The 26,159-nt window shown below is 32.2% G+C and overlaps 1 protein-coding gene across 2 annotated transcripts; it reads right to left on the minus strand.

Moving 5' to 3' along the window:
* LOC109598653 (T-cell leukemia homeobox protein 3) lies at positions 1–23,985 on the minus strand. 2 transcript variants are annotated; one of them, XM_020014557.2, is made up of 4 exons: positions 23,212–23,985; positions 9,077–9,124; positions 8,764–8,992; positions 1–782 (listed from the first exon to the last, which is right to left on the minus strand). In XM_020014557.2, the coding sequence occupies exons 1-4, from the start codon at positions 23,651–23,653 to the stop codon at positions 566–568; spliced, it is 936 nt and encodes a 311-aa protein (XP_019870116.1). In that variant the 5' UTR covers positions 23,654–23,985; the 3' UTR covers positions 1–565. The 2 variants fall into 2 exon arrangements, with proteins under 2 accessions (XP_019870116.1, XP_019870117.1); XM_020014558.2 differs by lacking the exon at positions 9,077–9,124.
* Positions 23,986–26,159: the final 2,174 nt, after the last annotated feature.

A 26,159-nucleotide genomic window follows, 5' to 3' on the forward strand; every position in this document is an offset into this window, starting at 1 on the left:
GTCATATATTTTATTTTTTTAATGCCATATTCTAGTGCTTATAATAATAACTCATTATCTACAATTATAATGTTTATTATACATAGATCACACTACAAATTCTGTAATGACATTTTCGGTTTTAATAATACATTTACGTCAGAAAGTGAATTTAATACTATGACATTACCGCTAGATTTCACGTATGATAATGGATAGTCGATCGTTGTAATGGTTGTTACCGCTGTCAACATATAATGTAATATAACCGTCCTGTAAATTTACATTATCAGTCCGGTAATTTGTTTTGCAAGGCCCAAACGCGTGTCGCACCAACACGAACGAGAGCCGCATCTGAGATCACGAATCTTTCTGACGCCCGTACCAAAAAAAAAGAAGAGTATCCACCGAACCTGCATCCACAGAAAACGTTTTCCTCCAAGTCAATAATCAATCGTCCCAACACACTCGGACCGTATTGCACACTTTTACTATTTACACATCCGCCCACGCCAGTGTTCCGTCGGGCGGCTCAACAAATCAATAGAAAACAAAAATGATCGAAATCAATAAACGGATCAACAGATCAACACATGGATTCGGCCAGGGCCGGTTGAGGCGCGTTGTACGGTCCCGCCCAGGGCTGCAGGTTCTGAAGGGCACTTAGGGCGGTGTCGCCTGGACCTTGGGCCGGGGGCGGGCCCTCGCTCATGTAACCTTTGGACAGGGCCTCCGCCTGCAGGGACAGCATCAGTCTGTTGGCCGCCTGTCTCTCCGCCTCCCTTTCTTCCGCCGTCTGTCGCCTGGAATTAAACAATGATGGTTTAATAAATGCTTCAGTAGACCAAAGAAGATTTTATTTATGACGAAGAAAGTTTATATGTAAGTTTAGAAGAAAAGACAATTCAGCTTAATATCGACATGAACGAGACTTGGGAAAGTTGAATATGTTGTTTAAAAGAGAAATTTTGAAATCAACCTAACAGGAATCTGCTTCTGCTTTTTCGTTTCATCAATTGTATAGATAGATAGAAGATTTTACAAAAATGAGCACAATGTTTAGGAGAGAAATTTAGAAGTTATGAAACGGGCATTTTTGGGCAGTTTAGTCAGATGTTAAATAATAATAACACTTGATTCTTGAGGATGAAATCTCTTGATTTTCCATAAAACTTTATTTTTGTTGAGTCTTAATGAACGAAACAGACGTTTAGAAGCAACTCTTCTGGTTTTTCGTTCCATGAGCAGTAAAAGAATAAAGATCTTACAAAAATGAATACAATGTTTAGGAGATCAATTTTTAAGTTAATGAACCGGGAATTTTTAAAATCTACAACTCTTCTAAAAGAAACTTGGCTACTTGAATCTGATATTAAGGACGGTGTTAAGAATTGAATGAATAAAATAATCTCCTGCTTTAGTGTTTCACAAGCTTTAAAGGATGAAAATGAGTACATTATTTTAAAGAGAAATTCTGGAATCAACGAAGCAGAAGTATCAAGAACACTTGTCTTGAGAATGAAATCTTCTGATTTTTCATAAAACATTATTTTTATTGAGTTTTAATGAATGAAAGAGATCTCTAGAAGTAAACTCTTCTGCTTTTTCGTTCCATCAGCAGTAGAAGAATCTTACAAAGCTGAGAAAAATATTTAACTTAATGAAACAGTCATTTTTAAACTCTTTTAGAAGAAACTTGGGCACTTAAGTTTGATATTAAAGACGATGTTAAAAATTGAAAGGATAAAATTATCTCATACTTTAGGTTTTCATAAGCTTTTAAAGTATGAATACTTTACAAAAATGAGTAGTATATTATTTAAAAGGGAAATTTTGAAATTAATGAAACAGAAGTATCAATAACTTGATATGTCATAAAACTTGATATAGTTGTTGAGTCTTAATGAACGAAACAGATATTTAGAAGCAAACAAACCTTACAAAAATAAGTACAATGTTTAGGAGAGAAATTTTTAAGTTAATGGGAATTTTTATAAGAAACTTGGTCATTTAAGTCTGATATTAAAGACGGTCTTAAGAATTGAAGGGTTTCGAGAAGCTTTTAAAGGATGAATACTTTATTTTGAAGTTATCGGGTCAGAACAGACGGTTTATAATGGAAAATATTAAATTTTTTTCTGCTTTACCGTTTCACCATTTCTTCAAGGATGAAGACTTTACAAAAATGAGTACGTCATTTAAAAGAAAAATTTTGAGCCAACGTAGACAGAAATTTTATGAAATATTAATAACAGTACACATTTTATCATGAATTTTTAATATTGTTGCATGTTAAAGAATGAAACAGACGTTTAGAAGCAAAAATTGGTGGTTTTATTCATGAAATTTGAAAAACAATTGATATTGGAGGTAAATAGTAATAAAGCCAAACCTATCTTTATAAAACCTTGATGCTCTTTTCGGTCGTTAATCTAATCGACTTTGGAACAGTGTAAACAAACACCTCACCACTTAACCCACATTCTCCATTAATCGACTTAGAAGTAGCCCATTGTTTGGCTAATGCACTGTCGTCATAATTAAGTCAGTGGGTAAAATACGGAAGTGACGGTCCCAACAAAAAACATTGTAGCAACATTTTTGCTCTATTAAACAACGCATAAAAAACAGCTAAACCGTTTCATCATGATCGATTTTCTCGTGCATAATTAAAACAGGGCTTCAACGATTTGTTTTCGCGCCGGACCTTTTTTTTTCAGAAACAAAATGTAAAACTGATTGGGTGTATGGTGAGGAGTGGGGTCGTGAATATTTAAAATCCTAAACACTAGACCGATGTCGGTCTACATTATTCAAGATATCTCTGTGTCGGCTGCTGAAATATTCAGGCGCTTTTAGGGTGTCAAATTGGCAATAGAGCCGCCCCCAAAACGCTTTCCGTTTCAACGCGACGCCGGACATCCGCAAAACGATCCGACACATGCCGTAATTGTTTTCGTGCCGATCGACTAAAACAATAATTAGTAGAAAGTAACAAATCGTTTCGGAATTTGATTTCCGATTGCACAATGGGGGCTATTAAGGCTAATTGAAAAAAGCGTTTACTTAAGTAAAGCGACGTGTAAATGTCGCAACTGCAACAAATAAATCTCTCGGCCGACAAATTAATCGTGGGGGTACTCGGGTACTTACGCGGAACCGGAAACGCTCGTACCTACTAGAATGCCGGGCCTAATTGTTTTTTCAGGTTTCCTAACTGTAACCGATACTAGAAACTATTCATTTTAATTGACACGTAACCTAAATTTTGTTGCGTCGGAAAAACACCGCCGCGACCACAATCGTTCTGCACAATTCCGCATTAACGGGCGGCCTGCGTTGACGTCTTCGTTTATCAAGTTACGGGCGTAAGTGACGCTTCAATTAAAATCGAGTTAGATCCCGGGTGATTAATCAAAAACACCGGTGGATTCGAATTTGGCGCGTCGGACGCGTAACGCTAATCGCATCCGACGCTCAATTATTAACGGAGCACTACCGCTCCGAGCTGTTGTGGCCGTGCCCGTATTTTAATTATGATTTATACATAGTCGGGTTTTCGCTTGCACATAATAAATTAGGACTTGGCCGTGTCACATTAAATAAATTTGCCAATTAATTCCGCATAATTATGCCCCGCCACTTTGTTTAATTGATGTCCGTGCGGATTATTGGCATTAGGTCGGTCGAAAACTAATTTCGTATTTGCGGTGTCTATTAATTCGCATCGTCCGTTGACAATTGAGTTTCAGGAATTTATTGCCGGCCGACGGCTCTAAATATTTGTTACACAATTATTGCGGTTTAATCAATGAATAATGCCCAGATAGCAGCAGGGCCAACGGATGTGGGGGAATCACACGCTGCCGTAACAATAAAACTAGACGTGACAAAGGGTTTTTTGACTAAGGTTTAAAAGCATAAATCCATGCCGACCGGATTGCATGCCAAAGTCAGATAAACTCGAAAATAAAACAAACTGGGAGAAGGAAAGAAAATTCGATTAGTGGTTGTTTTAGTGGAAAACGCAACGGTTGACATCGTTCCAGGCAGGCAACCTCCAGTCAATTACACTAATACGATCTGGTATCGCCTGCACAGGCCTGCCAACGTCGTTCCGCTAACTACATTGCTCTTGAGTTGACGGGGGTGTTTTTCGGCGGAGAACGAGCCATTTCCTTTTATAACAATTGTCGGGGGCCGTTTGGCGTAATGAATTAGACCAGAAATCTACACTGGTGTTACTACACTCTTAAACAAACGACCAATAAAACAGAACTACTTTCCTATTCGGTTAGTATAATTAAGATATGGCACAATTTAATAGTAATTGTCGTTTAATCAACAATTCGCAACACGTCAAAAACTTTAGAAAGCGCCTTGAAAAATCTTGCAGATGCAATCATCAAACTTTTCACTTGGAAAATTGAATTGAAACTTTCCTCCGGTCGGTCTTAATAAATAATAAAACACTTTGAAGTTAGATATTTTGCGAAAAAGGCGCAACGCTAAGAATTATTAAAAGGTTTTTAAGTCGCGGTTGACTCCCGTAACGTGTCGGCGTTTTACAGTGATGGAATCCCTTGTCAGTCGGATCATTTGGCGAAATACAAACAGGATAACACTTTCTCACTCCACCCCGGATCCTTTAAAATACATATAAGGCCCGTTAATAATTTAACGTCGAGGCTCAGCGAAACGGCATAAAAAACGACCAGTTTTGACATATTGTTATTTATTCGGGAGTTGACGACACGTTTGATCCTTCCTTTATTCGAATCTTGGGATGAGCGCTTTTGGAAACCAGAGAAAAATTGTATTAGGTGAATATGAATTTAATTGAGTGTAACGGAATTTATAATGGAAAAGTGTTAACTTCAATGACTCTAAAGAATTCGTTGGTGGAAATGAGGACGAAGTAAAATTTGTACTAAAAATAATGGAGAGATTTTTAGAACTTATCTAATAAATTGCTCCACAAACATGTTACTGAAAATGAAGAAGTGAAGAAGAAATTTTAGAATAATTGAACGTTTCTAATAACACATTTCTTTACAAAATTTAAGAGTAGAAATGGAGAATAAGGAAATTTTGTATTAAATGATGTTTAAGAAGAATAAATGGGAAACACTTAATATTTTCCATCTCTTAGATGAAGGTGAAAAGATATTTCAAGATCATAAACGTCAAATTTATCCACAAAATTTGATAGTAGAATTAAAGAACTGAGAAAATTTGTCTTGGAAGATGAAGACATTTTTAAGAAAAATAGAATGTTTCTAATAACTTCAGCAACAATTTATGGATGAAACTTGTACGTGTAAATGGAGAACATACAAAGTTTACCATCCATTAGATGAAGGTAACGAGATGTTTTAGGATAATTGAATGTTTTTAATAATTCTAACAAAAAATTTATCTACAAAACTAGTCAATAGTGGTAACGAACTAGAAACATTTATATTAGATAAAGATGAAGAGATTTTTTTCTGAATAATAAAATGTTTCAACATACAATATATTTTTCTACAAAAATTTACAGTAAAAATGAAGAACAAAGAAAATTTGTCTTAAAAGAATATGAAGAAATTTTAAGAGGAATGTCACGTTTTTAAAACCTCTTTAACAAATTTATGGATGAAACTTGTTGGTGGAAATGAAGAACAAAGAAACTTAACCATCTATTAGATGAAGGTGAAGAGACATTTTAGAATAATTGAACGTTTTTAGTAAATCGAATCAATAGTGGTAATGAACTAGAAATATTTGTATTAGATAAAGATGAAGATATATTTTTTAAATGAAATATTTCTAACATCTTGAATAATACATTTTTATACAAAATTTTATACCGAAGAACAGAGAAAAGTTGTCTTAAATGAATATGAAGAAATTTTAAGAGGAATGTAACGTTTTTAGAACTTCAATAACCAATTTATGGTTGAAACTTGTGGGTGGAAATGGAGAACACAGAAAGTTTACCTTCTATTAGATGAAGAATAATTGAATTTTTAATGACTCGAACAACAAATTTTTCTGTACAACTAGGAAATAGTGGTAAAGAATTATAAAAAAGTTCTGTTAGGAGAAGAAGAAGAAAATATGAAGAACTTTTAAGGGTTTACCATTTATTAGATAAAGATGAAGGGAATATTCTATAATAATTAAATGTTTTTAATAATTCCAACAACACAATTTTCTCAAAAAATGAGAAATTTGTTATTAGGCGAAAATGAAGACACACCACAAATTTTTCTGCAAAACTAGGCATTAGTAGTTAAGAATTGGAAAAACTTGTTATAAATAATTTAATAAATTGAATGAAAATAAAGAGATTTTTTGAATAATAGAACGTTTCTGACATCTTCAACAATAAATTTCTCTACAAAATTTCGTAGTGAAAATGAAAAACAAGGAAAATTGGTCTTAGGAAAGAAGGTGAAGAGATTTTAACAAGAATATATCGTTTTTATAACCTCAAAAACAAATTTATGGATGACCCTTGTTGGTGGAAATGGAGAACACAGAAAGCTTTTACCATCTATTAGATGAAGGTGAAGAGATGTTTTAGAATAATTGAACTTTTTTAAAAATTCCAACAATAAATTTTTCTACAAAACTAGTCAATGGTAGTAAAAAATAGGAAAATTGTTATAAGGCGAAGATGAAGACACACATAACAAATTTTATCTGCAAAACTAGGAAATAGTAGATAAGAACTGAAAAAATTTGTAATAATTAATTTAATAAATTTGTAAGTAATAATTATAATAAATGAAGATAAAGAGATTCTTTGAATAATGGAACGTTTCTAACATCTTCAACAATAAATTTAACTACAAAATTTCATAATGAAAAAGAACAGGAAGGAGAGAAGGTGAAGAGATTTTAAGAAGAATATAACATTTTTATAACATTAGCAACAAATTGATGGATAAAACTTATTTGTAGAAATGGAGAATACAGATGTTACCATCTATTAGATGAAGGTGAAGAGATGTTCAATGATTGAAGGTTTTTAATATTTCCAACATCAAATTTCTTTGCAAAACTAGTCAATAATAAAAGAACGGGAAAATTTGTATTTGGTGAAGATGAAGAGATTTTTTTTAACAATAAATTTCTCTGTAAGATTTGATAGTGGAATAAAAAAATTGTCTTAAGAGAAGATGATCCACAAATTTATTGACGAAACTTATTAGTGGGAATACAGAAAATTTACTTATTTTATTATTATTAGAAGAACATGAAGAGATTTGTTAGAATAAGAGAAGTTGTTAGTGAAAATAGAAAATAAATACAATTTGTATTGTAAAAATAAAACATCTTTAATTCTTTATATCTTATTGGTGGAGCAAATGGATAACAAGGAAAAGTTGTATAATAAATACAATAGTTTTTAATAATTTCTTCACTGAATTTATCTACAAAACTTGTTAGAGCAAATGTAGTATGTTGCGACAAACGGAACCGGAAACACCGAAATCGCAGATGAAAAAGACAAGGCGAATTAAGCCCCCGCGTAGAAACACGGAAAGGGTAAGCTAATTATTAATTGGTGAATACTAATTAAAACTGGGTAGCTTGCGCTCTCCGCCGCGCCGCTCATTTTTAATAAGGGTGCTAATTACTATTGCGCCGCGCAGTTTAATTACGGCCTTAATTAATAATGAAAGCTCCGCTGTATCAACACCTAACGCAAACTCTATTTAGATAATGTTTGAGCCAGCCCCGTTCATTATTTGCTAATTTTCGGGAATTGTTTAATTTGTTTTTGTGCAAATTAGTTGCCGGCGGTGAATTTATTACGGCGGGGGGACGTTAGACGTTTTCACTGTTATAAATGAACGCAACAACCCCAATTATTTTATCAAATCGCAAGGCACGACTGATTTCGAAAAACGAAACCGGGGAACGAATAAATCACGTTTAATTGGCGTCCGTTTGCAAATAACGTTCGATTATTTATCGGCGATCGGTAAAAATCGTTCGGGTTTATCTCAGCATTTAAATAGAAACTAAACGGCTGATTATTGAACACATTAAGTCAATCAAACTTTAATTCGGTCGTGTTTGATCGGAATGGGTAGAAAAAAAAACGAGTACCTCGGATTGGATTCGTGTTGTCGCAATGTGGGGCGAATGTCGATTGTATTTCTACGGCGCCACTCACTTGTTAAACACGGTATGTCCATTACCGGACAGGTAATTAAAAGTCGAGGCAGTTTGTTTTAAAAGAACTACTCGACACAGCTCGGGTTTTAATCGACAACGAAAAAAAGATGTTTAGATTTTTAAGCCCACTTTATCCCCACCCGGTACATTTATTTCGACTAATCTTTTTCGTCTCGCTAAGCCGATAACTACACAACATACTATATATCACATCGTTTCACTTTAGATAAAAGACCGAAACAGGAATTTTAAACCTTTTAATTTACATGGGGGTTTAGCTCTGTCGTACTCGACTCGAGTTTTATTGCCACCAAAGTAGTTTATTAATTATTAAATGTAAGTAAGACTTCATTAACGAACGTAAAATAATTTGTTTGTGACCAATATATTATTCAAATTAATCGCCTGTCATTTTCCTAATGTTCCTTAATTGATTGTCAATGATTATAAACAGTTTATGTAAATTGCACACCGACAATTAAAAGCATAAAAATAAATCTTTGAAGTAATTTTCACACCACAAAAAACCGCATGTACTCGCTTATCTTTATAGAATTTAATTAAGTGTTTATTGCGTTTTAATTAAATAAACAAAACAAAACAATTTACCTCCATTTCGTCCGTCGGTTCTGGAACCACGTTTTCACCTGGGCGTCGGTCATTTTGAGGGTTTTGGCGAGCGCCGCCCGTTCCGCGGACGCCAGGTACTTCTGTTTGTGAAACCGTTTCTCCAGCTCGGCGATTTGGAGACGGGTGAACGACGTACGGGGTTTCTTCCGTTTCGGCGGCGTCCTGTTTTGGTACGGGTGTCCGATCCGCCTCGTCATCGGGAACGTTGCTGGAACAAGCGAGAAGGCATTGTAGAAAGTTTGGAATCGGTGTTGGGGAAAGTTGGCGCAGTCGATGGGATAAATTAACTTACATAGTTTCGGAAACTGGTTACAATTATCGTCCGTCATTGGAAAAATGGCTGAAAAAACGGAAAACCTATTAAACAGGAGGCATGAATTTAAATTACGTAATTTTGGAAACTGGCATCAATTAAGCGGCCGAAATGTTGCGTTCCCACAATTATACAATCTAAAGACGAAACGATTAAACTTCGCATGTTGGCTTCAGGTATTTATTGTAAGATTAATTATAAATTGTTGGAGAATGCTGATTCCGGAAATGAGCAGATAAATTACATCTCGCCACTATCTGGAATATGTGAAATGTAAAACATAACAGGCAATTATTCGGGTTCAATAATCTGTTTGCATTTTTTTGTGGGCTAGGGTCCTTAAAATTTCATGCCTATTGGAGTTTAAAGATAAGACATCTGAAAACGGTATTTAATTCGAATTTTACAATCAATAAATGTCTCGAACAATCAAACATCCACCGTGGCAATTAAATGGTTTTATAATTATTTTAATGTGGCCATATCAATTTAGAGGAATTGTCGTTAATGTGTTTATTATTTGTTTTACCGTCGTAAAACGTTCCTCATCGTATCAGCAACATTTTAACTACTTTGCAGAATTTAATTGCGTTGACAGGAGACAGCCGTATAATTTTTAAGTGTTCCTCGCCCATAAAAATATCTACTTAAAGTCATTTTCGATAACTGCATTGTTTATACCCCCAAACATTTTTTTCGCCGATGCAAATTTTACTCGAAATCCTGCACTAGTCGTAAAACGTCGTCCATAAACCGTCATCATCGCTTTCCGAAACTTCCCTTTGTCAGCGACTCGGATGAAAATCGACTCGTTGTTAATACGGGCGCCGTTTTTTAACACGGATGAATTTTAAATTGCCCCATTTATAATAGATGAAGACGAGCAGGGGAGGGATTTTTTAAAATGATAAAACTGTTGCCGAGTCGATTTTCGGGGGAGGCGACTCCCACGTCCGACGGCTTAAGAAATTAAGCCACGTGAAAAATGACGACGTCCCGACAAAAACAACAGCCCCATAATTAAACCCAATTAACACAATATAATTTCTATAAGAGCCTTTTAAAGCCCCCGAATTTATGTTTCGAACTGTTTACGGCTTCTCTAAGTACCAGAAAATCGAAGTTTTTAAGGTTAATTTATAAAATAAATTGTTGAATTGGAACAATTAGCAGAATGGTAATTAATAATAGAATAAATGTAATATTTATATGTGAATTATATAGTTGGCGCAGTCGATGGTTTCTTATCATAAGAGCCTTTAAGCCCCCGAATTTATGTTTTGGACTGTTCACCGAATCACAACGTTTTTAAGATTAATTTATAAAATAAAATGTTGAATTGGAATAATTAGTAGAATGATAATTATATCAGAGTAAGTGTCATATCTATTATATAATTGGCGCAGTCAGTGGTGTCATAACATCTTCCGTGAGAATCATTAACAAATATATAAAGGGTGTATTTCTTTTTAAAGTAGGACCTTTAGAATTGGTGATTGCAGTTATGTGTAGCTATTGTAATCCACTTCTAATTAGATTTTCCTGACTTTTCTTCAACTGGAGTGTGCTTCTGAAGTGACTGATATAAAAATTAATCAAAGTTATATCGAAGAATATTATTAAGAAGATCAAGGAGAAGAAATATTTCTTTTCCTGTACCGATGAAACAAACAATCAGTCACTTTTTGACTAAAGTCATGAAATTTTAAATGAAAATTAATAAAATATATACACTATATGGATAGTACCTTCTTTAATTTGGAAGGTACCTAATAAATAAAGTGTATTAAAGCTAAAATTAAACTTGTTTATTATTTTTATTTCATAATTACGTAACAGTGGTTACGACAAATTTAATGCATTGCATTTTGTTTGTCGTTAAGTTTATTTCCTTGTTTCAATTATTTCAACTTATCACATAAGAACAAGCAGTTTAACAACGTGTAATTGTCTATTAAATTACGCTCGATTGTTATCTAGGTTTTTTTCAAATAAGTCTGAATGTTTTTTAAGGCAGACTTTAACATTTTAACAAAAATGTTCTCGTTCAAAAACAAAACAAGATTTGACTAATAAATATTCATAGCAGGCGATATTGGAGTAACACGAGGAACTTTACATATTTAATTTTATTTGAAAACCGGATGCATGAATGGCGTTGCAAAATCGATGCGAACATAGAGATAAAAGCGCACACAATACAACGTACACACGTACAGGTATTAATAAAAACACATTTGCCTCGGTACACGATACAATTTTAATGAAATTCCTGCCGCAATTACACAATTAATCCGGCAACAAAGCGTATCGTCTAATAGTCGGCCATGATTATAAACCGCACCGGCAGTGTTTTGTTTTTCTATAAGTACAACTGTCGACAATAAAGCTACAGTTGATTGTTATTATTGTATACAGCTTGTCAGATGTTAATCTAAAAAATCCTATTACACAAACCGTTCCTATTGGTTGGTTTCTTAATGATATTTTTACGTGTTGCTAATGCAAGGCTCATTTTTATTATAAAATTCAAGATGGCGGATAATGATATGGTGGAGGAGAGGATCGGGTTCGGTCCGTGTGTACGTAGGCAAAACGAATTAAATACGAATGGTTTAGCTTCAATTTAACCCGACGTATTTGATTATACGGCCATAATTGGTAATTTCTAGTTTTCGTAATAACAGAAGGAATCGTGCAGGCGCACACAACTGAGACGGGGGAAAAAAAAAACATTAATAGGCGAACGTTTTACGGCGAGCAATCGAAAAATGATTAATTTTCTCTGTGTGTGTGTGAGTGTGTAGGTCGACAACAATTTGTTCCGACATTTTTGTCCGAGAGATACATGCACGTTAAAGGATAGAATCGAGTCTTTAATGACTGTTATTTCGTTTCGTTGCGAAACCGGACCGAACAATTAATTGCCGGTCTTTCAAATCGGTCGAGCCGAATGGATTTCGTTTTTAAATTGGTCCGTTTCAACGTGGGGACCTTGAAACAGCACTATTTTCAATTGAAGTAAATAAAGATGGCGGCCCATTCCTAACCTCACAAAATAAATTGTGACGTCATAGGGCGCCACATTTAAATCCACATGTATGAATATGGTAAGATATTTATTTATCTATAATTAATGTTAATGCGGATTGTTCATGCGGGATTTTAATTTAATTTCGCAATTGCTGATAAATGACGCATTAACATTTGTAAAATGCCTGAACGGTGTTAAATGTCACTTATTAAATAAATTTAAATACAGCCGACACGTCCATAAATATTCGCGACTGACACATTAAGAGAATGCAAATTCATATTAAGACATTTGCATTTTAAACGGTTATTATCGTAGATTTTTATTATAGTTTAACGCACGGAAAATTCCCTTCATATAATACGGAATGTTTCAAATAATTGAAGGCATTAGAAGCAATAAATTAGGATAAAGATTCATGGCACAAGACAAATACAAAAGTGGCAATTAATATAGTCGGACATTGTGTTTTTAACGGTTAACATTAGATTATAATTCTTGTATTTTTACTTTAGGTGCAGAACGTCGTTATCAAACTTGAAAGCTTTATGTTGTTTTGCATTAAACAACTGATTAAAACCATCAGGTTTTTGTCTTGGTTTATAGTTGACTTTAAAAGACCCATGATTAATTTTAGCTTGATAATGATGAGATTTTAATAGCGCTTTTTACGTTTGAATATGGTGTTTTAATATCCCCACAATTGTGTCGTAAACATGTTTTAATAACTCACTCCCCATCGTCCGTTCGCAAATCAAACAATACCTCGCATCTTATCATATTTTATTGGTCTTCGCCTGGATTAATTTATTTTACTGTGTCGATAAACGGCGAAAAAACGGTTTATGTGTGTCAGCCAACCAGTATCAGACGTCGACACCATAAAACAGCAAACGAAATTATTCTTATTAGCGGCCACATCATTACTCATACTAAGTACACTCGATTTATCATTGTTTACAATCATTAATTGCCTTTACGATTTATTTGTTCAACTGCCTACACGCTTCCAATAACTAGTTTTTTATTGGATTATCCTGAAATGCTATTTATAAAATGTATTGATGCTGCAAGATGGGCAATTATTCCAATTGATAAACGATAATTTCTTGAATAAAGATTCAATTATAAAAACAATTTTAACATCGATTGCGCGATGGAATATTAAATAAATTTACATAACATTTCAGCATGAAGAAAGTATTTATGAATGGCTTTCTAACCTTCACAATTTTAAAATCATAAAATTTTTTGATTGCTACATTAACTAACGCAGCTATTTAGATAATTGGCGCAGTCGACCAGATAGAAATTGATTTTGATTTTGATCCAACATAGAAATATTATTTGTATGTGATCCGTTATAGAAGATATGTTTAATTAGCCCTTAAAGAAAATTATTAACTAATATAAAACTTAAAATAAAAGTTTGTATCTAAGCTAGTCAGAAAACTGGCGCAGTGGATGGGATAGGAACTGATTGATGATATAATACATCTTAATTAAAAATATCATTCCTGCACATTTGGAAAACTGGGCTTATTAATAGAACATAGGTTCTTTGTCTTGGTAAAGGTAAGAGAAACGTTGCTTCTTGAATTAAGTCTTGGCACGTTAAATCCAATATTGGATCATATATAAGTACCATCAATTTTGTCATGTAATATATTGAAAAGAAACTTTGCTGAAGTTTTTTCTTCTTACTAGCAGTGAGTCCATAGAAGGTTCTTGCAGCAATAGATTGTGATCGATGTTACGAGCAGGAGATACATGGTTCATACGAAAGCTCAACTACTTAAGGTATCCTCGTTGAATAGATTCTAGGCTAATTTGATGGCAAGTGTACATGGGTTTCTAGACAATACTACAATACTCCAATTTGCTTCGTACTAGTGCAGAAAACAGAGTATAATGCAATTTGAGAATTTAGCCATTTGCAGTTTCGTAAGACAAATCCCAAGATCTTGGAAGCTGATGTACAAACTTCTATTACTTGCGTTATAAAAAATAATTCGTTATCAAATAAAACGTCCATATCTTTACAACAATCATTCTTCACCAGTACGCATTCATTTATGTTGAATGAAAATTTGACTGGCAATTCACGTTTGGTGTAACTTACAATAAAGCATTTCTTAACATTTAGCTGGAAGTTGTTACTCTGACACCATGTCACCAAAGTGTCAATATCACTTTGTAGAATAAGGGCTTGTACAATATTGTCGCCTCGATTATATAGCTTCAGATGATCAGCATAGGCTAGACGACAGCATAAAAACAAACTCAATAAATTATTGATGAATAAAAGGAATAATAGAGGTTCTAAGTTAGATCCCTGTGGTACACCAGAGGGTGCACTATAAGTGTAAGATTTAAATCCGTTGTAGTTGACGGAACAAGTTCGCACATAACTCTCAATTAAATTAATAAGACTATGAACAAAAGTATCAAGTTTGTTCAACAGTATAAATGACGTCCATTTTAAAAACACATAAAATTTTCTAGTTGCTACACTAATGCAGCTGTTTAGATAATTGGCGCAGTCGAACAGGTAGAAATTGATTTTGAATATGATCCAACACAGAAAAAAATTATTTGTATGTGCTCCGTTATACGCCTTAATAAAATTATTAACTAATATAAAAATTAGAATAAAAGTTTGTCACTAAGCTATTTAGAAATCTGACACAGTGGATGGGATAGGAACTAAAGTACGATCTAACATGGAAAAAGATTATTTTTTAAAATATATTATTTAATTTGGTCCTATTGAAAACTTTCTTAAGTAACTAATATAATTTGAAGACAAAAAGAAACAAAGAAAATGGAAAGAAAACACAGACCAGAAGCCATTTGATTCGCAGAAACAAAGGGAAAATCGAATTCCTCGTGAAAACCGTAATTCATCTCCGCTCCACTATAACAATGTAAACATCGGTTAAACAGCAGTATGCGGTTAGAGCGTCGTATACATAATTTTACGATCATTTTTGCAAAGAGCCGCTGAAGATGGTACGGGCGTCGTGCAAAGTTATTGGGTCGTTACGGCGGTGATATCGTAAAGTGTTTCGGCACATTATCCAACCCCCCTAGTTAACCGCTAAGTTTAAGGGGCCTCGATTCGCACCATATTTCAGACGGGTTGGGGTTTTGGACTCGCTAAGTTAATATACCCGGCAACGTGGACCCGTTCTAATGTTATTATTATGGTTATTAGTTAATGTGTTTTCGGGTCCACCTCGTTGCGATATTCATTGCGGAACGGACCACAATAACCCGGCTTGACCGAGGTCATCAAATGTATAATCTCCCGAATAACAACCCGTTCAATATTCATTTAACTGGCCGCGTTCAAACGCAACGCAATTAACTTGATGAGCCTTCTTTAATAACCCCACAACTTTTTGGAAGCTCCCAAAATTGACGTTTGGGGCCAAAACTTCCTAGAAACAATTCGCCCTGTATTAGTTCCTTGTAAACGCACGACATAACGAACCCGAGCGGGAGTTTCGAGGGTTCGCATCTCCGATTCGTGGGGTCCCGCCATCGGCACACGATGTAGCCTTAATAATTCGACGCGATCTATAATTTAGGAGGAGCGGCGCAGAAATCGGAGCGGCCCTTTCGACACCCGACGCTTATACCTGTCAGCGCGTCAAACCTTCTCGGCCACCGCTGCCAACACGGATTACGTTTACGGACCCGTCCTTTTTTCCCTTCCGATGTTCATGTCGAAGAGGGCGAATAGAAACGAATCTAGGACTAACAAGACGCGGACACGCAACGCTGGCTTTCTTGGTAGCCACGCCGATAACCGTAATTACCCCACTTGCCGGCCGCATTTTATGAATACATTCATGGACGGAATTTGTTTAGACGCTGTAATGAATAGTGTACATGCATTGTTAACTTTTTACGTCAAGTTCATTAACGTGGTTGGACCAAGTCGGAAGGTTGCGGGACGAGTCTACTGGTGCGAGGTTCCTATCCAGACTTTCAAGACCACCACCACCAGAATCTTGCTTGTTTTTTCATATTTAGTACTGATTGGAAGAAGGATTAAAGATGGCTTGATGTAAAACGAAATTAATCTTTCCTTAACAACATCTTTAGGGAGAACAACGGAGGTGGCAAAGTAATTGTTGGTTGAGACGGAGTGTGTAAAATAAAACAGTGATAAGAACGGTGGAGGGAGGAAATTGACGGTAAAGAGGAAAATTATCCCTGCGCAGCCCCTCGAGGCGTCAGCCAACAGACTTTCGCGTCTTTTGTTGCGACGGGGGTGGATTTCCACTGCCTACCCTCGTTGTCGTTAAGCCATGCGTATTTCAATTTCCTAAATTACGATCTGGTCCGAGACGTAGAGGAAACGTTGGGTTTTGGACGGGAGTGGTTAATGATGGAATTATTGACCGTGCTTATCTAAATATGTATACCAATTACATTCGATTATCGTTAAAACGGTATTTAAAAATACGTTGTGATAAACCACGTTTTAAAATAAAGTAGCCTCGAGAATTGAATATAAAACGTGGTTTACAGACTACCGATTTAATTTTTTTCATTTCGGTAGTTAAAAACTTGTCATATAAATTGCTGCTGTTAAAATAAAATGGTGTTATTAACATAAAAAATAATCCACATTTAGATGTTCCAATGGAGGAATCACAGTTTAGCTAAGTGGTTCCATAAATTAGCATTCGCCTCTAAATTAGTACTATATCCGTCTGTTTATGCCATTTAGATTGCTTAAAAATTGATAAGGACTGGATTAAGAGGTTTTTTCAAAGTTAATTAATTATGGACATGATTTACATGTTAATGTATGCAAACAAGTGAGAAAAATGCTTGTTGATGACTCTCCATTTTACTTCTGTTCATGAATTATCTATATCTATGCTCTAAAAACCAATTATTCGATATGGATTCTTCTCGTCTTCATCAGGCGCATAAATATCCCATTCTTTGTAACGAATAAATTAATATAATGAGACTAGTAAAGGAATAAAGATAAGATGTTTTGATGAAGCATTAAGTTCAATCTTACTTCTTTTAAATTGTTAGACCTTGAATTTTAATTGATAATTATCTATAATTTTTGCCTCGCTAATTTTGTGGTCTTCCCATCATTGTTCCCTGTATTAAATCATACAAGTTCTTCTTAAACTTATCCAATCTTCATTTCTTGAAGGGAAAAAACCCTTCATATGGCTCCGCCATATTTGTTGGATGGATGAAGCGTTCTTCTTTGCAATAACTCTCGCATTGCTAAGCCGACTTCAACCGAGCAAAAAAGAGAAAGACCCATCCGAGCGACTTCATTTGAATAAATAAACACCTGGAAGATTGATCGCGACGGATGCCTTTTAGATTCCGTCTCAGTTTCGGCGGCCACGTGCTCGCAACGTTTGGGAAAAAAGTAGCGAAACGGCGCCGTATAAATAAATTCCGGGCGTCCGTTTAAAGTTGGGACGTAAAAAGGGCCCCATTTGCATCGGGCGCATAACTCGGAATTTTAATATAAACGTTCACGTTGCGGTGAATTACTTTGCCGTGCGGGTCTCTCTATGTGTGTGTGTGTGTGTGGGTATACGCCATTTTGTCCCATGAGGGAGTTCAGTTTAAAAGTTCCGCGAGCCGAAAAGCACGGGCTAGGATTTAAAGTGACTCCCGTATTATATGTAATGCATATTGATCTCGGGCTTTTAGGCTTTTTACGCGGCGCCGCGGCGCTCTTTTTCTCCTTTAGGGGAAGTTTCCGATGACGGTAAATACTTATCCGCGAATGAGAACTGACGTTTTACGGCCAACGTTTCCGGATAACTTTTTAACGGAACGCCAAATGTCTTTAGCCCTTTTATAAAAGTTTCGGAGCTCTTCTAAAAGCTTTATTATCCAAAGCACGTTATTTAAACTCTGTCAATGTAAATTGATTATTATATATAGTGGGTGCTTCCCCGAAATTTACCTTACTAATTGGACGGCAGAGGGAGTTAGTAAAAATATTTGGTTTCTAAATTATTTATGTGACATAATAATAAATTTATGGAAACCTAAATGGAATTGATTAAATCGTTGCTGGCTTTTGTCCCCGGAATCTTATAAATATTAATTTTTAAGTAGATCGTTGCGGAAAACTCACAGCTGTAAAACTCTCATGATATTCAAATGTGTGGTTTTTCCGTTTTCCGACAACGGAAGCTACAATAATAAAAAGTGTGTATTACAGTAAATTTATTTGAATAAATTATTAGTCGTGACATCTGGACTGTTTAAATGTTATTGGGTCGTTACTAAACTCATTAAATCTAAAGCCGTAAAACAACCGATTCTGAAGCTCGTACAATTTATAATGTTAATCATGGATATTTTGCTTTTAAATATTCATCGTGAAATTTTCGTGTTGTTTGTTTTATTTTGTCAATAAAATAAATTATTTTAATGAAAAAGTCATTTATTTTCGTAATTATGTTTTAAATTGACAATTTAATTATTAAGTAGGGCTAAAACAATTTTAAATTCAATTTATACGTTAATTAAATATAATTGTATAACAGAGCGTTTGTCGCATTTATTTTAGAAGTGCTTTTAAAATGTTACATCGAAATTATCAGAAACATAAAAATAAAACTGAAATCGAATAGTTGTATTTAACAAGACCACGATTAGTAATTACATATTTGTTTTTTATGTTCGTGCGCCATTTTGAAGACTCCATTTCGTTATAGAGTTATTATTATATCCAGACATGCAATGGGACATTTATTATTGTATTATCGACTAAGAACCAATTTAGATCAAATTTACTCTTGTATTAATGTTTTGGTTATTTACTCTTTATATTTAATGGTCCGCGATCGACGCTAATAACACTTTATACAAGTTTGATATGTCATTATCCCTTTGTCCGACGTTTCGTGGGGGGAATTATACTGCGTCCTCGTTAATATACCGCCGGCGTGTTTAAATTTAATAACGCCAACAGTTCTGATGGGGATCAATATAAACCGAACCATGTTTACGGGATCCAATTAGAACGGCAAATAATACATTTTCCATCCGGATTTCCTCTGAGCAATTTAACACCAAATTAAAATCACTATCATATGTGAGTACTTATCCAAATATTCTTCTCGCAGTTTTTCTAGTTAATTCAACTTTTACTCAGTAATTTTTTTACCAAAATTTTAAGCAAGAAATTCCCCGAAAATTAATAAACTACGTAACTTCTTTCGTTAATAATTGTTTCAGTATTTTTAATATTATTTTATATTAAATTTAGTTTACAAATAATTCGTGTGTTAAGTCCGTAAGTTGTTAATAGTTGGAGTTTAAATTTTAGATATTTTTCCTACGAATTATTTCTATTGCTTAAATATTAATTTATGAAATTTTATTTTATTATTAATAAAAATATATTTCAGATATTTTTTCTGAAAATTCTTTTCTATCTATTTATAAAAATTTGTATATATATTTTTTAAAACTTTCTCGAAAATTTAAAATCAAATTTAAGTTAATGAAACAGACAAAAGATGGAGTCAGTAGTTGAAAACTTCCCCTGACAATTTTATTTAAACATTAATTTATTATATTTTTTATCAATATTATTTAAGAACAATTTAATAAGTCAATAATGTAGATAACATCATGGTGTCTGTGTTTAGGTAAATATTATTTAACAACAAATTTATTTACAGACATACGTGGGTACTTTTCCGAAAACAAATAGTTTAATAAATTAGGCAATGGATGGAGTATGTATCTAAATATTTTACCTAACAATTCTTACAGTTATTTAAACATTAATTAATTAAACTTTTTATCAATATCAAATTAAAATTATTATCCAACATGGGTACTACATCGAAAATGTATAGGAAAATAAAAATAAAAGATATCAGATATATCTCTTGAAAATTCATCCGGCTATTTAATTATTTATTTATAAGACTTTTTATCAATTAATTATCATTAATTAATTAATTAAACTTTTCATCAATAACAAATTAAAATTATTATCATACATGGGTACTACCTGGAAAATTTATAGGTTAATAAAAATTTCAGTGATATCTCCTGAAAATTATATGTATTAAGACCGAACTAAAATCACATGAGGGTACTTTCACGAAAATGTGTAAGTTAATAAAATTGACAAAAGATAGAGTGTGTAGTTAAATACTTCCCCTGAGAAGTCTTCTGGGTATATCCCCTAGTTATTATTTAATAACAAATTTAATTAGACGTACGTGGTACTTCTTCGAAAACAAATGGGTTAATAAATTTGGCAAAGGTACCTAACAATTCTTTCAGTTATTTAAATATTAATTAATTAAACTTTTTATTAATATCAAATTAAAATTTTTATCATACATGGGTACTACCTCGAAAATTTATAAGACTTTTTATCAATATTTATTAAGACTAAACTAAAATCACAAGCAGGTACTGTCACTAAAATTAGATAGACAAAAAATGGAGTCTGTAGTTTTTCTATGACAATTCTTCTATTTGAATTTTAATTTATTATATTTTTCTCAATATTATTTAAGAACAAATTAATAATTTATAAGTCAATAATGTAGACAACATGATGGTGTCTATGTTTAGATATATTCCCCAATTATTCGTCCAATGTATATTATTTAACAACAAATTTATTTACAGACATACGTGGGTACTTTTTCGAAAACAAATAATTTAATAAATTAGGCAATGAATAGAGTCCGTATTTAGATGGTTTATCTAACAATTCTTTCAGTTATTTAAGCATTAATTTATTAAACTTTTTATCAATATCAAATTAAAATTATTATTATGCAAAAAATAATTTACAATACTTTTTATTAATATTATTTAAGAACAAATTAATGACTTGTAAGTTGTAAATTAGACAACACGATAATATCTGTATATAGGAACCTTTTCCAACTGTTAAAACATTAATTTAATATATTAGACTCTTTGTCAAATTTATTTAACACCAACATAAATAACCAATATACGTGGGTACTTCCCCGAAAATAAATAATTAAAATTATTATCATACGTGAGTACTTCCCCGAAAATTTATAGATTAATAAAAATAAAAGATATCAGATATTTTTCTGAAAATACTCCAGTTATTTAGCTATTTAGATTTATTAAATAGTTAAAAACTAAAATTGTACGAAGGTACTTCTCCGAAATTTGACAAGTTAATAAAATAGACAACAGATGTAGTGTACCTTAGGTACTTTCTCTGATAATACTTGAAGTTGTTTAAACAGTAATTTATTATGTTAAACTGCTTATCAATATGAAATTGAAAATAAAACGGAATGATAAATGTTTTCCATTAATATTTTTCACTCAGGTAAAAAAGCGTCGTGCCTTAATAATATTCAAGAGTTTACAACGTACAAGAGTTTTACATTATCATTGTTGTTCGTTTTCGTTTTCTTTTGCACGGTTCGCAGATAATAAACCATTTTACTGGTTTAATCTAAATTACCACCTACTTAAGCATTTATATCGACAAACGATTTTTGAATGGTTTGCATTTCGCGCAAACAAAAGTCAGGCAAAAAACAAACTGGCACGTTAACTTATTTAAATGTGAGTAATATAAGTTTTGAGGCGGCGGTTAAATAATTAGTTTATTCGTATTCGGTATCGGGATTTTGAATGATTCAGGCGCTTTCTATTAGTCCGTACTCCCGGATGGATCGGAAGCCTTTTAATCACCATCGATATCGACATTAAATATAAACAGCACTGATTAATCGACTTTGCATGTTTGTTAATTCCGATCGGTGGACGTTATTTATAATTAATCCTTAATGTTGACGCGACTTTTAACAAAGTTTTTTATTTCGGCGAACGTAGTTTATCAATGTCAGACTATTAATAAAAATAATTGTTTAATTAAACGATAGTTTCGTTTTGTTAGTTTATTTGCTTTTGTTTACAAGTAATTACACGTTTTAAATACTGTCTGTAATTAATGTTATTTCCCGTACAATGTAACAGATAAAAATATAATGAGTGGAAGTGTATGGCACAACGTCCACTGCAATTTTAGGATTTTATTTTAATTGTGTAACAAGGTTTTTTATGGGACATGATTAAAATTGTAACTATTTAATTTGACTTAAGTAGAACTGTCTGTAAAATATCAATATAATGGAAACACAATTTAATGTTGTTAAAAATTTTTCTTCTGAGAATTAAATAAGGAATATTAAAAACAAATTTTAAGACTCTCCATCATAAAAACCAGAAAATAAAATAAAGACAAAACATATTTTAATAGTAGAAAACTTTATACTTTTATTTAATTAGATTTTTATTAAGCTCATTTCTAATTCAAATAAATTTTATCCAGTTTTATAGATATAGATATTTTATGAAGTTTAAATAAGTCTTTAATTGACTAAACTTTTTTAACATTCTTCTTATTTTCAAATCAAATTAAAAATATTAGGTTATCCAATTTAAATAAGTTTTATAAAATGTTAAATAAAGTTAAATAAAAGTCATTTAATTTATTATTTGATTAGGTTGTTAATTAAAATACTCACTAATACATTAAAGTTTAAATTTATTTGAATATATTTTTATTGTCCTTGTTCCTGAATTAAAAATAAATTGTGTCAATTAACAATACGGTTAATAACTTTTTTCGAACATAATAATAATGAAAAAACTTGTTAAATGTTTACAAGTCAAATAAGTACGTTTTAATCTAATTAAAATAATTCCTATTTGACTTGATTTTTTGAACTTCTCTTTGAATAAAAATGTGATATAAAAAATTTGTTATTTTTTTTAAAATTATAACAATATAGAAAAATGAAAGTTTAAAATAACGTCTCTAATAAAATTAAATTGTGTTATAAAATAGTTTCTGTTTGACTGATTTAACAAACGGTTTCTTGTTTCACCTTGACTTACGACACGTAGGAGAAATAGAATGTATTATGTACTCTTCCCGACAGTCACACAAAGAACCTAATTCATTCAGCCTTTCGACTAAAAATTGCCCGACTGACATGACGCATTTCTGTGCACCAAAACACAATAACAAGGAACTTACCTGCTAATCTATCCTTGACAACCTGCGACGCGAAAGCGGCGGCGGCCGCCGACCGCTGCAGCACCGGATCCAGACTGATCCAGGGGTTGAACACGGCACCGGGACTGCCGGGCCCGCCCAGCGGCCTGTGTGCCGGCACCCTCAGCACGCCCTGGCCGTAGAACCCGGACGGCACCAGGCCCAACGGGCTCCGCTGCTGGAAGCCGGGATGCTGGTACAGGGCGCCCGCGTCCGATTCCGGCTTCTGTTCGAAATTCTTCCCCAGCAAGTTGGAGATGCTGAAGGGCAGGGTGGTGTTGGTGGAGCTGTGCGACGTGGACACGTTCTCCGGGCTGGAGCAGTGGCTCCTCGCCTCACTGTCACTGTGCGATAGTCGGCTGTCCGTGTCCAGGACGTTTATCTCGTGGTCGGACATCTCTTCCGTCAGCTCGTGGTCGGACATGGTTGTGTGGATTTTTTATTTATTATAGACGGGGGTTGCAGGGTCTAAACGAACATCGGACACAAACACACCGGACGCGGTTGGAACGCGCGACGCATACGGGCAAGTGGGTAGTCAGTCGGCTAGATCGGTCGCAGAGGGGTTGTTGAAACACGTGAAACAAATGAGCAGCGTGAATGTGCGGTCGTGTGTTTCACCGGACTTGGACGAATGTCAGTTAAAGACTGGCGAGTAAGTTAGCGGTTGCCATGGCATCGTGAGCGTAGTTAACTGACGCCCAATCATTGGCCAGATTGGTTGTTTCGGCTCCACCCCTGCCATTTCCCATTGGATTAAACTGATTCCTGCTAAATTGAATATCTTTCTGTTAATTTTTTTGGAGATCAAGCAAGCGGTTACGATAATTTGATGGGGTGCTGTTGTCCGGGCGGTTTTTGATTTTATACTTTACGGCCCGGATTATACATTTTTTTGATGCTTTTAATTTTTTTTTGTTTTAAAAATGTTGTAAAAAATTATTATAAAAATAAAAGTAATCAGTTTTTTAGATCATTTTATAATAAATAATTGATATAAAAACAAAATGTTTCATAATTTCTTTTAAAAAGCTATAAAATCTTTTTTAAAATAAAAGTAAAAAAATACGAAATAAAGTAAGTGTCATTTGTTTCAAAATTTCTTTAAAATAAAAAAAAACAATATAACAAGTCATTATTATATTAGAAGAATATTTTAATATAAATGAAATATAAAAATGTGTAAAAATAATAAAGAACAAAATACTCTATGATTTATTTTAAAAAGTCATAAAATCTTTTTTAAAATACGAAATAAAGTATGTATCATTTGTTTAGAAAAAAATTTGTAAAGGTCATTTATTAATTTTATTAATTACTTATATGTTATAATATAACAATTTTGTAAAAATATTCAAATTTTTTCCAACACTTTATTTTTATTTAAAAACATTTTATATAATAAATTCATATAGTATATTTTTACAGAAAAAGTTTCAACAGACTAAAGCTGGCTAATTTGATTAATGAATTAGTTTGTTAAAAATTATTCATAAATAAATAAATAATTTCTTATTTAATGAACGTCAGTTTTAATAACATATTAAGAAAAAATATTATAATATTTATAATTTATTAAATTTGATATAAAATTAGAAACATTATATAGTAAAAAAGTATTTAAAAAGAATTTATATTAACATAATATTTCCATTAAAAAATAATTTAATATTTTATTAAAAAATATACATACGTTTGTTTGTAGAATTAACAATGAGTTTTAATATTTAATATTAATAAATATTTATTAAAATAAACCTTGAATTATTAATAAAAAGAGATAATTAAAAAATTAAATTATTATAGTAAAAAATCTTATTGTTAATAAATATTTTTTATATGATTAAATTTTTTATATAATTTTATGAACTTATGAACTTGAAATTATATGAGTTATATATATATTTTAATTATTTATAATTCCTTATATATTCAATAAATAATAAAATATAATTTATAAAATCAGAAAATAATGTGGTATTAAAATAATATTCAATTAAATTATCTTTCTTTAATTATTATTACAAAGTCTTGTGCACTAATAGATTAAAATAAATTAGAAATATTAGTAAAAAGAGATAATTAAAAATTTAAATAATTATAGAAGAAAAAAAATTTCAATGCTATTAAATATATTTTATATATGAATTTAAAATTAATAATGCTCAAAAAGATTAAAACTAAATAATTATATGTTTTTATTAACTACTTTATTCAAAAAATAAAATAAAGTTTATAATATGATATAAAATTAAAAAAAATAAAATTATAGAAAAATCAAGATATTTAAAATTAAATATATTTATCATATATTTAGAATTATATAAAATATAATTATATTTAATGTATTATTAGGATCATAAAATTATAAATAAAATTTTATAATAACAAAAAATAATAAATAATTAAAGCAGAAATAAAAATAAATAGTTTAAAACTATTACATGCGTTAATTTGTTTTAATTACTCAAACGCTATTAATTAACATTTCAATTAAAATTATTTATAATTTTTAAACATTTTTTTTTAAATAAAATTAAAGTATGGGTAATTGTTTCAGGCATAAAAAATCGAAAAAATTGATCTATCGACAAATTGAACAATTATTTTTATTTTTGAAAATATTCTATTTTTGATTAACTTTATGAAAAAATAGGTTAGGTTCCTATTTCTTTTTTTTTTTTGTAAATGTTCTATTTTTTATGTACTTTGGCAGCATAAAAGAATTTTTTTTCATAAAAATTTCAAAGATAAACGTCAAAAATCAGTATTGTTCAAATTTAAAATTAATTTCTCTCTATGAAATTTTGATTTTTTTCAATTGACCAACACAAGTCCTTCATCACACCTAAAAATAAAATATTTAAAAAAAATAGGGAAAATATGATAATAATATAAAAATTGTTAAATTGTCAATTCATAAAAAAATG

The sequence above is a fragment of the Aethina tumida genome, chromosome 5, assembly GCF_024364675.1.
Source record: "Aethina tumida isolate Nest 87 chromosome 5, icAetTumi1.1, whole genome shotgun sequence".
In the NCBI taxonomy this organism is placed as follows: domain Eukaryota; kingdom Metazoa; phylum Arthropoda; class Insecta; order Coleoptera; family Nitidulidae; genus Aethina; species Aethina tumida.